General features: G+C 34.2%; 1 protein-coding gene across 6 annotated transcripts in view; it reads left to right on the plus strand.

The window, feature by feature from the left end:
* Window positions 1–16,976, plus strand: part of RB1 (RB transcriptional corepressor 1) — a 141,360-nt gene that overhangs the window by 14,939 nt on the left and 109,445 nt on the right. For all 6 annotated transcript variants that reach the window (XM_082434393.1, XM_082434392.1, XM_082434395.1 and 3 more), the window contains exons 3-4: window positions 11,898–12,013; window positions 15,892–16,011. In XM_082434393.1, coding sequence (XP_082290519.1) covers window positions 11,898–12,013; window positions 15,892–16,011 — 236 coding nt within the window. The remainder of the gene's footprint in view (window positions 1–11,897; window positions 12,014–15,891; window positions 16,012–16,976) is intronic.

Below are 16,976 nucleotides of genomic sequence, written 5' to 3' on the forward strand. Positions count from 1 at the left end.
TGGAGTTAGTTTCTTTTTAGAAATTTGTCCATTTCATCTGTGTTATCTAATTTGTCAGCATGCAGTTGTTCATAGCATTCCTGTTAATTCTTTTTTTATTTCTGTAAGGTTGGTTTTAATGTCCTTATTTCATTCCTAATTTTAGCTAATTTGAGTCTTTCTTTTTTCTTGATCAATCTAACTAAAACCTTCTCTATTTTGTTGGTTTTTTCAAAAAACCAGTCTTTGGTTTTATTGTTTTTTCTCTTCTATTCTCTAAAAAATTTAATCAAACCATTTCCTTACTATCCTTTTTACCATTTAATGTTTTAAACTTAATATATATGTTGGATAACATTATTAAAGTTCATCATGAACTTTCATCATGAACTACTCAGATATATCTAACATATAATTATATATAATTGTTATTATAATATATAATTTGACTTCCTACTTTTAAAATTGCTTTTTCTTCATGAAAGTTTTTACTGTTGGCCAGTATTGTTTACTGCAGTATAGTTTCTTCTTTCTGAGGATTCATGGAAGGAATTTTACTCTCATCTCGGAATGAAGACTAGCTAGGCTTCTTCTGAGAAGCTATTTTATTTTATTTTATTTCATGGTCATTATGAATCTTATAACTGATTACTGTTTTGAATTCCACCTTTCAAGGCATAGTATGTAGTTTTTCAGATACTAACATCTTGTCATTTTTTCCCACCATTTCTATATTTCCCTTTCAGCATTTCAAAAATATATATATTCATATATAAACACACCCCCATATATATTCAAAACTCAAATATACTTGTTTTAAAAAATTTTATAGTAATAGAGTGAAAAGTGAATATCCATTGCTCTCTTTGTATTCCCACCTCTGTAGAAATAACCACTGATAAATTTTTTGCTCATTCTATCCCTCCAACCCTTCCTCACTTCCCCTTTCACACCCACACACACAAAGGATTTTTATTTTACCTCACTGAGGTCTTATTATTTACTTACACTTTTTAGCCAGTTTATTATCAGTGTGTTTGAAATAGGCAGTAGATTTAGATGGTTCAAGATTCAAAAGAAATAAAAATGTAAACACTGAGAAGTCTCTCTCATTCTTTCCCGTAAGCTGCCTGCTTCTCCTCCATAGGCAGCTAATAAAAGTTTCTAGTTTTTGCATTTTTCTGCACCTTGCTTTTTTTATGTAGTGATGTATCTTGAAGAGCACCTCTCCCTCTATGTTTAGCTTAATCTTTTTAGTGGATGTATTTCCCATTGTATGGATGTGTAATTTATTTATATATTCCCCTGTTAACAAACATTTAGTTTATTTTTGAACATTTGATACTACAAACTGCTGCAGTGAATAGCTTTTTATATACATTTAATGCACAAATGAGAGTACTGCTGTAGTGTAGATTCCTAGAGGTGAAACCACTGGGTCAGAAGACATTCACATTTTAAAAATTTAATAGATTATGTCTTTGCTCATAGAATAAAATCTTTGCTGATATCTCACTTTTCCGGTGAGGCCTAAGACTGTTTAATACTGTAATCTGCCCCTTCTTCTCCCTCAAATTCTCTATTCACTTTACCCTGCTTTTTTTTAAATTGAAGTATAGTTGTTTACAAAGTTGTGTTGGTTTCTAGTGTACAGCAAAGTGATTCAGTTACGCATGTGTGTGTGCGTGTGTGTATTGTTACAAGATACTGAATATAGTTCCCTGTGCTGTACAGTAGGACATTGTTGTTTACCTATTTTATAATTTTTTTTTTTTTTGGCTTCATTGGGTCTTTGTTGCTGCGTGTGGGCTTTCTCTAGCTGTGGCCAGCGGGGGCTACTCTTCATTGCGGTGCTTCTCATTGAGGTGGCTTCTCTTGTTGCAGAGTTCTAGGTGCGTGGGCTTCAGTAGTTGTGGCGCGTGGGCTTCAGTAGTTGTGGCACGTGGGCTCAGTAATTGTGGCTCGCGGGTTCTAGAGCACAGGCTCAGTAATTGTGGTGTACGGGCTTAGTTGCTCCGCTGCATGTGGGATCTTCCCAGACCAGGGATCGAACCTGTGTCCCCTGCGTTGGCAGGTGGATTCATAACCACTGTGCCACCAGGGAAGTCTACCTATTTTATAATTTTATATATAGTAGTGTGTATCTGTTATAGTAGTGTGTATAGTAGTGTGTATCTGTTAAGCTCTTTCCCCTTTGGTAACCATAAGTTTGTTTTCTGTGTCTGTGAGTCTGTTTCTGTTTTGTCCATAAGTTCATTTGTATCATTTTTTAGATTCCACATGTAAGTGATATCATATGATACTTGCCTTTGTCTGTCTGACTTACTTCACTTAGTATGATAGTCTCTGGGTCCATCCATGTTGCTGCAAATGGCATTATTTCATTCTTTTTGATGGCTAAGTAATATTCAGTTGTGTATATATACCACATCTTCTTTATTCATTCATCTGTCGATGGACACTTGGCTGCTTCCATGTGTTGGCTATTGTAAATAGTGCTGCTGTGAACATTGGGGTGCATGTATCTTTTCAAATTAGAGTTTTCTCCAGATTTATGCCCAGGAGTGGAATTGCAGGATCATACAGTAGCTCTATTTTTAGTTTTTTAAGGAACCTCCATACTGTTCTCCATAGTGTCTGCACCAATATACATTCCCACCAACAGTGTACGATACCCTGCTCTTTTTTCTCTCTTTCTTTTTTAATTTTATTAATTTTATTTATTTTTGACTGCATTGGGTCTTTGTTGCTGTGTGTGGGCTTTCTCTAGTTGCAGCGAGTGGAGGCTACTCTTCGTTGTGGTGTGCGGGCTTCTCATTGCGGTGGCTTCTCTTGTTGCAGAGCACAGGCTCTAGAGTGCAGGCTCAGTAGTTGTGGCGCATGGGCTTAGTTGCTGCGCGGCATGTGGGATCTTCCTGGACCAGGGCTCGAACCCGTATCTCCTGCACTGGCAAGTGGATTCTTAACCACTGCACCACCAGGGAAGGCCTCTTTTTCAAACATAGTATATAGTTTACTTACAGATACTGATTTTTGTTTATTATCGTTCTCTTCCCCCTAAAATGTCAGCTCCAGGAAACAGGAATGTTTATTTTGTTTACTGATGTATTCCTAGCAGTTATAATAGTGCTCAGTGCTTGGTAGGCATTTAGTAAATATTTGCTGAATAAATTAAATGAATTAGAGAATAAGGTACAAAATTATCCTTCCTAAAATGCCCAGTTTCTTTACCCACATATTTTGGATTTTGGGGTCTTATTTTATATAGTTTTCTAAGATTAAAAAAAATTCTTTCTAGTACATGTTAGGATATAAATGACAGAAAACAGCTATAATGTATTTCTTTTAAAAAACTACCCCCTCATCAATTCCCCACAAACATAGGGACAAACTCTAAGTTTTATTCTCCATATTAGAAGTAGATACCAGAAGGATACATCACATACTGTATAGCATCTTCTTTTCCAAAGAATTGGAATGACTGTGGAGATTGTTATAGGCTTCCAGGTTTGCTAGGATATCTTCAAACTCAATTTAATAGGACTATTTGTTTTTCTGTACTTTAAACATCTTTATGCCCTATATAAATATAATTTAGATAAAACAGATGTTTTGAAATAAATGATTGTAAATGATCTATCAGTGAATTAATTAATGTTTTCCTTATTATGTGCATTATAGTTTTAGAGGCCTGATATTCATAATTATTGATGTTCCGATTGGTAGTTATTTCTGTCTATTACATGTTCAGCTATAAACAGATAGTCAAGTTTATATGAGACCTAGATATTTAGGAGAGCTTTGAAGTGAATTATTTTATCAAAATTTCCTATTTCTCTTCCTGTTTTAATTTACCTCTTTTCAATATGTGCTCTGATTTTCTCATTCTACAAACTTTTTTTAAGGTAAGTTGAATCAGAATTATCAATATATTGCAGTCAGAAACCACCAAACTTTCCCCACCTTGGATCTGTTTTAAGAAGTTTACCAAACTTAGTTTATTAAATAATAATTTTTCCTAGTTTTATTCAAGGCATACAAAGCTGCCAGCCAGTGCTTTTTTATCAATGTAAAGGTAAATTGTGTTACCTTGCTGAATTGGATTCTAGCAAAAGTGAAGTATTTGCTACTTTAGTTACTGAGGCATTATTGAAAGTAAGCATATGGGTTCTCTTACGTTTTTAAAAATTTCAGCACATTTGCCAAAGATTATCATTTTATGATTTGGAACCCTAGAAACTCCCAGAGCACAGGACTTGATGATCAATGATCCCTTTCATTTCCCTTCCAATTGAGATTCTTTCATTTTAACGCCAACTCATTTATTCATTAGTTATGTTTTCATTTTTTCAAGTATTATATGTGATACTGGTAGAAGGAGTTGACATGCAAACTTTGGAAGATACCTTTTATACATATAATTAAATCTGAGTTGTAGGAGTTGACTTCCTCAGTTTTTTCCATCTTTGTTTCTAAGAGTGGTAGACATCGGTTTCATTGATCTTTTACAGAAAAACCAATTAATTAGTCGTTGTTTTAATATGGCAGCAGTTTTCTCTTCTCTGTGGCTATATCTTCTTGGGTGGATCATCTTTTGGGCCTTTGACTCAATAAAGCAAGCAGAGAGCTTGACTAGAAACTAAATTCCAGGTCAGTTATATATCACGTGTTTAGGAAATGAGGTCTGTAATATCATTTGTTTGTGTGAGTTAGTCCTGTTGATACTCACTAGGTTATCAATGTGTGATCAGGAGCTAAAGAAACTAGTAGAACCAATATTCTTACCTTATATTTTTTACTCATGATTCAGTTGCTGCTTGTTTCTCTGAGCATACTAGGAGGAAAAAAAAGTCAAAAAAGTCATTCTATCCTATATGGGGGGATGACTATTGCTACTGCTTTTTTAAAAAATGTGCATTTAACATCAAGTTAGTGCTGGACATTGTACTAGGTTTTTGGGGGTGTAGCGGTGTATTAGATATAATTAAGTCTTCAAAATGCTTACAGACTAGTTGAGATATGGACAATTGAGCAAATAAGTAAACTGAACTTAAGTTTTACTTAAGTGCTTAAATAGGCCTATCCATTCAGTTCTGTAGGAGCTCTTAAAGGAGGGAGCCCCCGATACTCAGTTCTTGGGCAGAAGGCTAGATGAATCTCAACTTGCCAGGTACATGTTTTTCTGGGAGTAGAGTCAACTCTCTCCCCACAAAGGCATTGTGTAACTGGATGGCTCATTCAGTTGGTGTTCACCCTTGAATATGGTATCAAAAATATGATTGAGTACAAGGAAAGTTAGCTTTTGCATTCTTCTTCTTGACAGTGGTACTCTTGCCTTTTGCTTCTTCTGACCACATCAAAGAATTTCCTTAACACTAACTGCTGAGGGCTAATATTATGCAAGTGAGAGGGAGGATTTTCTGGCATATTAGCATATTATCCCTTTTGTTCCTACATATAACCTTGGTAAGGAGGAAATCCAGGAGTGGAAGATAAAGGCAGCTCTTATCCCCTCTACTTCTCTAATACATTTAACTTGTAACTTTATGGCTAATCACGCACTACAGTCTCATGAATCTAGTGTAAGGATGTATCCTTTTTGACCCTGAGATAAAGAGCATATTTCTTATGGCTTATTTCCATCTTGGTCATGGCTGATATTTTTAAAAGGGAAGATAAGAGAGAGTAGTGTTTTTAACTTTTAAAATTTCAGTTTGAATTCATGTTGGTTATGATAGCATGACTAGTAAGATAACCTACTTTCCAGATGTTTCCAAGATGATTTATGTTACCACTTGGTGGAGCTCTTTTATAAGTTAGTGCTTGTGATAAAGCAAGTACAAGTCATCACTAATTTGGGGTTGTCGATTGGGTGCTTCAGGTGAACTAAATTAAACGACAGCTTAAATAGGTAGCCTCTTAAGTGTTGATTGTAGATTTCGATTTAAACTATAGTATATGTGATTACAGTTTTAATATTTTAAAGATTTTTCTCAAGGATATTCCTAATTTTTCTCTCTCCTGCTTTATATAAATTTAATACTTTTAAATTGACTTACTTTCCCCCCGTTTTATAGTTGTCAGGTAATTTAGAAAATGTATCTAGTGTTAATGAAGAAAATGAAAATCATTTGTAATCCTACCACCTAGAGATAATATAGTTAACATTTTGGTATATATTTGCCTTTCCTTCCTTTTAAAATTTTTTCACAAAATTGGAGTCAAAATATACACAGAATTTTGTATTCTGGTGTTTTTTTCTCTTAACATGTCTTTGGTATTTTCCCATGTCCTTATAATCTTTGAAATGTTTTAAGAGTTTTATGTTATTCCATGATATAGCTCTATCATAATTTTTTTAACTGTTTTATTTAAAGATATTTAAGCTTTTCCCACTAGTTTTACTCTTATAAATAATTCTTTGAACATATATTACACTAAATCTTGACTCAACACTCCAATTATTTTCATAGGATAAATTCTTAGAGATAAAACTGAACTCTTAAGGATCTTGGTGCATATTTGCAAATTGTCCTTCAATTGACACTATTCTGAGGTTCAGTATTTTCAAAATACGTTTATTGGAAATTACCGTTTTTTTCTTTTGCAAAATACTTTTTCTTACCCTTTCCCCATTTTTTCTTCTTTTATTTATTTATTTATTGGTCATTCTTTTGACTGAGTAAAAATTACTTTCCCTCTGTTTTAACAATTTTTAAGGTGCTGTTCTGAGCTCATTTTGTAATTCTCAACTAAATTTTCAAGAAAACAAATCAGTTACAGATTTTAGGTTGTAAATTGCCATTGGAAAATAGGGCCTGGATCTTGAGAGAGCAGTGAGGGCTGGAAAGCAGGATGAGATATGAGAAACATCTGTATGGAGGTGATGAGGGTGCTATAGAAGTGGATGAGATTGTGGAGGAAAAGAGGAGGTTCTGGGAAAAAGTCCTTGGAGTTAGGAAACACTGAAAAAGTTGGGAGAAATAAAGAGAATGAGGATGTTAGAGTGTTTAAAAAGCTAAGGGAAAAAGTTTCATTACAGTGGTGTTAGATGTTATATAGAGGTTTTGTGGATGAAACCAAAGAAAAGGCCATTCAGTTTAGAAAGAGAGCGGTCTTTGGAGAGTTAGAGGCTAGCGTCAGTAGAATAGTGCTTATGTAGTAGATATGTTCAGTGGATGCAGTAGGTGTGACTGTGAGAGTGTACATGATGAGTATGTGTGTGAATAGTGAGAATAGTGAGAGGTTTAGATGTGTGGTTAGGCCAGTAGCTTGTTAAAGTCCAGGGATAGGTTTTTTTTTTTTTTTAAGGTGGTGCAAGCTTATCTAAAGGGAAATAAGAGTTTAGAAAGAACTGTTAGAGAAATTACAAGACAGAGGGAAGAATTAATAAACTAGGTCTTGAAGGAGATGAGAGGCAGTGTGATCCAAAGTGGGAGGTACAGAGGGATTAGACATATTAATTTGAGAGTGGAGGAGAATGTCCATTTGTCAAAGTCAGAAGAGGAAGTTGAAGATGCAGAGACATTTGGAGGAAGACTGAAATTTATAGTATTTAGAAATTATTGATGTGGAGAAAAATGTTGAGGCTTTTGGTATTGTGATTCTCTACCCTTCTCAGTAAAATAGAAATGAAGAGTACAGAATAGTAAAATAGTTAAGAGTACAGGACTCTTAGTAGGGTGATGAGATTAAGGATTTCAGTAGTGAAAATGTTAGGAACATCGATGTAGAAATGTAATTAAGGAAATATTCTTAAATAAATGGAACAATACTAAATTGAGTGTTAAGAAACTTGGGTTTTAGGTCTGTGGCATCGACTGGCTGTGTTGAGCAAGTCTCAACACTCTAGCCTTTAATTTCTTAATCTGCACAATGAGAAGTAAATCAGATGTCCTTTACAGATTTAAAAATCTTGAATCAAACTGAACTAAAAAAGAATAAAACATAGCTACAGTAATCAAGACATTGTAGTACTAGTAAAAAGAAAGACAGGTAGGTCAGTGGAACAGAACAGAGAATCCAGAAATAGAATTCACACATATATAGTCAGTCTTTGCACACAGAGGTGCTAAGGTAATTCAGTGGAGGAAGGATATTCGTCTCAACAAACGATGCTGGAGCAATTGGACGTCCATATGCAAAAAATGAACTTTAATCCATATCTTGCACCATTTATAAAAATTCAAATGAATCGTAGATCTAAACTTGTAGAAGATGACATAGGAGAAAATCCTCGTGACCTTGGGTTAAGCAAAGATTTCATAGATAGTACCACCAAAAGCATGATCTATAAAGCAAAGTAATAAATTGAGATCCATCAAAATTAAAAACTTATGCTCTTTGACATACACTATTTAAGAAAATGAAAAGCCACAGATTGGGTGAAAATTTTTGCAAAACACGTATCTGTTAAGCGATTTGAATCCAGAATGTATAGCTAATTCTTACAACTTAATAAGACAAACAACTGAATAGAAAATTGGCAAAATATTTGAAAAGACCCTTTACCAAAGAAGAGACATGGATGTTAAGTAAGATTTGAAAAAATACTCAGTGTCATTAGTCCTTGGGAAAAGGTACCATTACATACTTACTAGGATGGCTAAAAAACAGGCAAGAACAGACAAACAAAAACTAAGTGCTAGTAAGGATGTGAAGCAACTGGAACTCTCATTTGTTGCTGATGGGAATGCAAAATGGTACAGCCACGTTGGAAAACAGTTTATAGTTTCTTATAAACTTAAACTTGTATTTAATATAGAACTTAGCATTCCTCAACTAGATATTCACCCAAGAAAAATGAAAACATACATCCACTTAAAGATCTGTAGTTGGATATTTAAGGCTAGGGTTAGTAGCCTTATTCATAGCAGTGTATTCAGCTGTTGGAATAGATAAATAAATTGTGGCATATTTATACAATGGAGTGCTACTCAGCAATTAAAAGGAATAAATACTAATATTATAGATACAACAATATGGATGAGTTCTCAGAAGCATTATGCTAAGTGAAAGAAGCCAGACAAAAAAGGCTACAGACTGTATAAATCCATTTGTATGATATTCTGGAAAAGGAATTGAAATCAGGTCAGTGGTTTCCAGGGGCTGGAGGTCAATAAACATGATTTCTTACACACACACACACACACACACACACACACACACACACACACACACACACACACAACTCCAGCATTCCTTAGCATTCCCAGGAATGGATGTTTTTGGTGTGGAGAAGGTTGGATTATGGATAGTATTGAGACAGATATGATATAGAGGAATGAGTGCTAGATTCACTGATAATAGTGCTGCTGCTGATAGCTGTGATTCAATGAGTATAATGCCGGGCACCATGCTGATTACTTAAGTGCATTCTCAGAGACTTCCCTGGCATTCCAGTGGTTAAGAATTTGCACTTCCATTGCAGAGGGCACAGGTTTGACCCCTGGTTGGGGAACTAAGATCCTGCATGCCGCCATGTGAGGCCAAAAAAATAAATAAATAAAAATAAAAAGCGTCCTCACTGTTAATTTTCATAGTGACTCTGATTAGATATTATTATCATCCCTATTTTAGTAGAAACTGAGGTCTAATTGGATTTAAGCAAGTTGCTCACAGTTATACCACTAGAGTATTCAAACTCTTGAATGTTTGACACCAAAATCCATGTTCTTAACATAAATGAAAGTATAAGTCCCAGGGAGACAGGGAATTTTGTTTGTTTGTTTCTGTTTTCATCACTGTATCCCCAAAGTCATAAAACCATGGCAGCTGCATAATGAGTACTTCTTTTTTTTTTAATGATTATTTCTTTAAAAATTATTAGAGATATCAAATTTTGGAAGATATAAAAAAACAAACTGGAAGAGGCAAAGAAAACTATATGAAGATATATGATTTTTAAATGATTGCAAGTATGGTGGTTAGACTGATGTTTTCCATTTAGGCATTTATCATATCAGATGACTTCGTGTTAAATTATGTTATTTGTGTTCCAGTATAATCTACTATTTTAAAAAGTGAACAAAATGATGGTAAAGTAGGATTTTGTAGTTGATTCTCATCTTCATGGCTTTGTAAATTTTTTCCCTCTGGCAAATTTTGGTGGCATCCAGATATAAGATCAGACCAAGTGGATGTTATAGGTTACAACTAAAATGCAAGCCCTTTCCATATCTATCTCTATCTCTCTCTATAATTCTATATCTAGAATCTTAAATACTTTAATCTAGAAATTCTTCTAGGACTCTCTTAATTGGAAACTGATTATTTTCTTAACATAGATTAACAAAAATATTTGTGCATGAATCATTTGGTTTTATAACATTGATCTCGTCTGTAATATGGTTCCCTCTAAAGAACTAAATCAAATATAGGTGATTAAAATACTTAATATTCTCAAGTTTAGAAGGAACATTTATTTTTCTTCCATAGATAACTGTGTATGAAGAAGAAAGAACACTTTATCTATATATATAGTTAATTGGGATGCAGCTAGAACATCAACAATATCAACAACAAAAACAACAAGATTTATAAATCATCTGAAATAAAGGTCACACATTTTGCTTATAGGAAAGTTCCTCAGGTCCTTAAAAATCAGAACCTATGTATACAACATTTTATTTAGGCATTTTATCATTTCAGATGAGCTTGTGTTGAATCGTGTTTGCTATGTCCTAATAAAATTTGCTATGTAAAAAAAATGAATAAAACACATACTCAATTTTAACAAGCTTAATACTTCATTTCCCAACTTTAAAAGAGTAAAAAAAAAAAGATTGGAGTTGCTGAAAGAAGACACATTGAGAGAAGTTAGGTTCAACAGATGATAGCCTGAGAGCAGAGAAGCAAACCAAAATCATAAGAATTAAGCATAAAAATTAAAAAATCATGGTAGTTTGGAAGTTGTTTATTATAGAGACAAACAACCTTTTACATCTTAGTAGTTCCTGAAAAATTGACCATAGTAATGTAAATACTTATAAGTGTATATACGTATATGAGTTTATGTTCATTCATTTTATTAAAACATACTTAATAGTCATTATAAGAGTCAAGCAACATATACTTTGTTGTTCAGTTTCAGAAATAGTAAGTATGAAGTATAGTTTCAATGTCAAATTTATTGAAGTATAATTTATATACACTAAATCAACCAGTTTTAAGTGAACAGTTCAGTAGGTTTTGACAAATGTTATTTAACCATTGAGATCTAAAAATTTTTTATTACTCCAGAAAGTTGTCTCATTCTCTTTTGTCATCATTCCCCAACACCTCCACTCCTGTCCCCAGGCAGCCACTGATCTACTTTCTGACATTAAAGATTAGTTTTGCCTTTTCTAGAATTTTGAGAAATCAAAGGGTACACAGCATGTACCCTTCTGTATTTGGCTTTTTTTCCTCTGTGTAATAACTGAGATTTATCTATGTTGTATGTATTTATACTTTTCCTTTTTATTGTTAAATAACATTCCATTGAATGGATATACCACAGTTTATCTTTTCACCTGTTTTTGGATATTGGAGTCCATTTTATGGAGTCTAAAATCTTTCAACTTGGCTTTGATGATATTGGATTACTGAAAAATGAAAATATTTACTTCAGAGAACTGACTGGCCCCTAGATTTTTTATAGAAAGTTGTAATTTAACTTTTTGACCTTTCTAGTAAATTTTTTGCCTTACAGTATAAAATTTAGTTACTAATTTTGTAACTAATTTGTTTGTTACTAGTGTAGAATTAAATGCTCTCAAGTATATGACCTCATAAAGATTTAGTAACTAATTTTGTTATGCTGAATAAGAAAAAAGTTGCATATAATACAGTTTTAACACAGTATCCAGTGTGTGAATGATTTAATGAAATATTTGAACCTTTTTGTTTTGTTTTGTTTTGTCTTGTTTTGTTTCCAGGAAGGTTATGTTCAAAAGAAAAAGGAACTATGGGGAATCTGTATCTTTATTGCAGCAGTTGACCTAGATGAGATGCCGTTCACTTTCACTGAGCTGCAGAAAAACATTGAAACCAGGTAAAATTTCTTATATTAATATAGGCCTCTGCCATCAAAGAAAATTATTTCTGGACTATCGTTTTAATAGACTTTAGGGAATTAGTGGGAAATGCTAAAATTAAATAAAACGTAGAAAACTTAGGTCAACTAGTGAACTCCTGTTCTCTGTTGGAGCCCTTAATGAAGGTGTATTTATGCCACACTTTCTTAAAAATGTAGCAGTTTGTGTCCTGGGAAAATTTCCATTGTGTCTCTCACTATCTGTAAACGTTCTTAATTGTAGCTGTTGATAAAGTGGACAAAAAAAGCAAAGATTTATGAAGTAGACTTACTATATATTAAAACCTTTGTGAAAGTAGTGTGAGTCTATCTTAAAGGAATTTAGTTGATTTATTAAAGTTTAAGATTATTTAATATAATAGATATTATAATTATATATGTTTTGAGACTGTATGTTCAGTTGAGTATCTATTATAATACTTGTCCCTGTAATTACTTAATTAACGTCTGTATTGAGTTTCTAAGCCTAATAAGAGGAGTTTACTGTTTCCAACAAGTCAAGAGAAGCCTGGGAATTCCAGTCATTTCTTTTGCAGTATATTTATGAAATGTAACAGTAAATAATTTTACCAAAAAGATAGTAGTGTATGTTTTTTCTTGGATAAAGCCATCTAGAGTTAGACATAATTGGTGTTTTGTGTAAATGAGATAAATTAAATTGTTGCATGTTTTAGTAACTTTTTCTTATTACCTCTAAATAAAATGTGGAAACAAAGGCCTTGTATGTTCATATTTAACTTATTGACTTAGAATTGGTTTACCTCTCAGAGATTTCACAGTTTAACTTTATTAACTAAAATTACTAAATCAAAATAGTTTTTATATAGCTGAAAAATAATCTAAATATAGAGATAAAATTTTACGTTGATTTATTCATTTATTCAGCATATGTTTTCGTGACCTCTGAGGATTAGAAAGAGAATGAATGTTTGGGTTAAGATAAACTGGGTTTATTTTACAAGGTATATGACTTGGAGCAGATTGCTTATCCTTATTAAGTCTTGGGTTCCTTTCCTTTCCTGTGAAATAAAAGTTATTAACTACTTGATAGAATTATGAGAATTAAATAACTTATAATGAGCAGAGAAGTAAATAGTTCTCGAGTCAACGCCTGTAACACCATAGGTGCTGATGAGGTCTTGATCTCTTTTTTTCTGTAGATTCCTCCTATTACCCGCCCCCCCCCCAAACAAAAAGGGGGAAGGAAACAAAACTTATCAACTGCTAGGCACTATGTTACTCTACTAGGTTCTAATGATATAGAGGTGAGATATAGTGTCTGACCTGAAGAAACTCATCCAGTTTAAATTAAACAGATGACTGCAATACAGTGTTATATAGCTATCCATAGACTGCTAAATAAATATGACAGAGAAAGTCTATTACATCCTTTATCTATAAGGTGAAAGAATTTTCCTGGAAAAGATTGTCCTAAACTTTTTCTCTGAGTATTCATAGAGCAACTCTGATTTATAAAATGGGCATATCATAAATAATATCACTACAATAATTATAGTAATGTATTTGGTACAACTTTTTCTTGGGGCATCTCTCAGCATTCTGATAACTATCCAGGAATGTTATCTAAACCACTGCTTCTTAAAAGTACTCTGGTGAAGGGCTAGTTTCTTTTCTTCCCAGTATGTAATAGACTGATGTTTTAAAAATAAGTAATATAAATTAATTACTAGAAAAATGAAACAAAAATCATACTAAACACAGGACTAAATTTTTTATTATTGGATTCAGCAGGCATTAAAATTAGTGTCAAATTGCCATAAAAGTTTGTAAGTGTTTACCCTCAATTTCTGTACTTGATCGTGGACTGGTAAACAGTTTGTGGACCATTATCAATCCATGGAGCACTGCTCCTAGAATATGTAGTTATCTACAGATCTGTGTGTTTTAATTATGGCTTTGTATGCCTGTCTGCCTGCCTTCCTCTCACCTTCCTGCCTTCACTTCTTTCCTTCAGAGGAAGACTACAGAAGGAATAGAGACTCACTTAAGTTACCCCTAGAAAAAGAAGGCTTTTTAGTAACAATTCACAGTTTTCATGGTGCTCCATGGATAGGTATTGCCATATATCTCAAAACTGGAAGTGAGAGTGGTTCCTGAATAAATGCCGTTCTAAGTTTGATTTCTTTTTCTCAGCAGGTTAGCTCCATTCTTTTTCTTTTTTTAAAGGATCGATTTTTATTTATCTATTTATTTTTGGTTGCGTTGTCTTCGTTGCTGCGTGTGGGCTTTCTCTAGTTGCATCGAGCAGGGGCTACTCTTCATTGCAGTGTGCGGGCTTCTCATTGCTGTGGCTTCTCTTGTTGTGGAGCACGGTCTCTAGATGCGCGGGCTTCAGTAATTGTGGCATGTGGGCTTGGTTGCTCCGTGGCGTGTGGGATCTTCCTGGACCGAGGCTTGAACCCATGTCCCCTGTGTTGGCAGGTGGATTCTTAAACCACTGCGCCGCCAGGGAAGTCCCCATTCTTTTTCTTTTCTAAGCAGCATCATGATTATCTACTCTGTATCATTTCTATTCCTCCTTTATTTGCTTTCCCACAAAGCTTGTCATGGCTGCCCCAATCCCTTCTATATCAGTGGAACTTTTCATAACCTTCTTTTGTGTTCTGTGCCCTCTGCTGATTAGCTGAGGCTTTTATTTTTCCAGTTCCCAAGATAAATGTCTGAGTGGTACAGCCCTCTTTTTGGAATGAAACCTGTAACTCACTGGTTGCTAGACAGCCTATGGATGGGTCTAGTGACCACCCTGTAGTTCAGTTAGCTGCTTTGGTATAACTCCTTAGACAAACTTGATTAGAAGTGAGTATGTGAGGTGCAGTTGATGATTGCTATCTGTAGCGCCCTATTTTTCAGAAGTCAAAAATGTATGTATTGATATTTCAAATAGGTTAATTTTTATAGAAAACAATAAACAATGATTTAAAATTATTATTTAAACAACTTAAAATTTTTAATCAGTTTCCCTTTTCCCTTCCCCAACAATTCAGTCCTAAAACCGCTGGTGGGCTGAAGAAAGTAGGTGTGTGCATCTGTGGTGGGGAGCACTGTGGTGCCCAGAGAAGGATGCCAGAGCCAAAGTGGGATGAGGAGGTCATCCACGAGGGGCCTGGGGCTTCTTGACATGGGCTGCTTGCTGTGCAATGTCAGAGACCAAGCAGGGTGTGCGGGCAGCTGGTATAGGGAGTCATGGCACATGTGAGGTAAGGGCAGTCTGGGGTGAGGAGTCAGAGCCCTACTAGGGTGAGGACGGTATCCATGTGGAGGGGGGAGGGCAGTCTAGGATGGGGGGAGTCAGTCTGAGCAGGAGAGGAGGGTGCCCATGTGGAGGAGTGGGTAGCTTGGTACTTATATAGGGGGATTGATTAAATGAGTAAATTAAAGATAAGTGGGTCCCAGGTTTCTCACTGTCAAAGAAGAGTTATAAATGTAGAAAGGGAAACACTGGAAGGAACCCTGTAGTTTTTGTGTTGGAATTGGATAAATGGATGTGAACTTGTGATTTTAAAACATATAGATAGATACAGAAATAAATATATGTATATGTCTGTTATAACCCTTATTTTTTTTCTGTGTTCTTGATGATAAGTAGATGTAGGCATAGGTGTATAGATATAGTGGTATAGGTTGAAGACTAGTTGATTTTTTTCCTCTTTAAATTCTAGTAAAATGCAAAAACTAAGTTCCTTCCAAAGGATATATAATAGTGATTTGGTGTAGAGCTAACAAGTGTTTTGAATTGAAATGTCTATGCTTTGAAAATGAAACAAAATGAATTTTTAAAGTTATGGATTCACTTTTTTCTATTCTTTCCTTTGTAGTGTCTATAAATTTTTTGACTTACTAAAAGAAATCGATACCAGTACCAAAGTTGATAATGTTATGTCAAGACTGTTGAAGAAGTATAATGTGTTGTGTGCACTCTACAGCAAATTAGAAAGGTAAAGTACAAATTTTATTAGGGTTACACCCTGCTTTTTCATATCAGTGTTCATGATTAGCTTCCATCTGGGAACTGTTACATTCTTAGTAAAGTTATTAAGTATTACACCTTAGATTTGTCCCCTTAATATTCTTAACTTTCTTATTTGTCCAATCATATTCATTCTGAATGTTTCTTCCAAAATTACTTGTTTTACTCATGGTTCTCATTTTTTTTTTTAACAAACTTAAAGCTAGTTTCCACTTTAGCCTTCTCTGCCAGAAGACTTGTAGCTCTGAATGGAAGGGTGACCTAAATTTAAAATTCTTCCTAATGGTGATACTATGTTTAGAAAAAGAAAGCATGTTGGCACTGGAAGGTGTATGTGACCTATACTACTGAGCTATGACTTGTATTCTCCATGGTGGTTTAGAAGAGGTAGTTTCTTTGTGGAATATCCTTTAAGAAACTTCAGGCTATCAGCTGTTTTATTCCACATAAATTAAGAAACTACAACAAGCATTAATGAAGTGACTGTTAGTACCCGCTATGTGTTAGATGCTAGGGATGTAAAATCATATGATACTATGATCATCAATTAGCTTATAGTAAATAAGTAAATTCTATCTTTTAATAAAAATAAGTGCAATAATCATTTAATGTGCTATTGTAGAGGATTATTTGTAAGAAGTAGAAATTATGTAGTGGGCAAAATACTGTGTATGTTTAAAGGTAAGAATAATTTTGGGGTGAAAAAACTATAGAAGAAGGCAATGTCTGAGTAGGGTTTAAAGGATAGATAGAAACTCAGCAAGCAAAATATGTGGAGACTGGGACTGAGTATCCTAGGCAGAGTGATAAGCATGTGTGCAAAGCCAGAGCAGTACTGTAAAGTATTTTGATATTGCTAATGGCTAAAAGGTAGGAGGGAATTAGACTGATAGTGAGCTTGGACTTTACCCAGCAGGAGATGGAGAGTCATTG

This window comes from Balaenoptera physalus (genome assembly GCF_965194825.1).
Source record: "Balaenoptera physalus genome assembly, chromosome: 18".
In the NCBI taxonomy this organism is placed as follows: domain Eukaryota; kingdom Metazoa; phylum Chordata; class Mammalia; order Artiodactyla; family Balaenopteridae; genus Balaenoptera; species Balaenoptera physalus.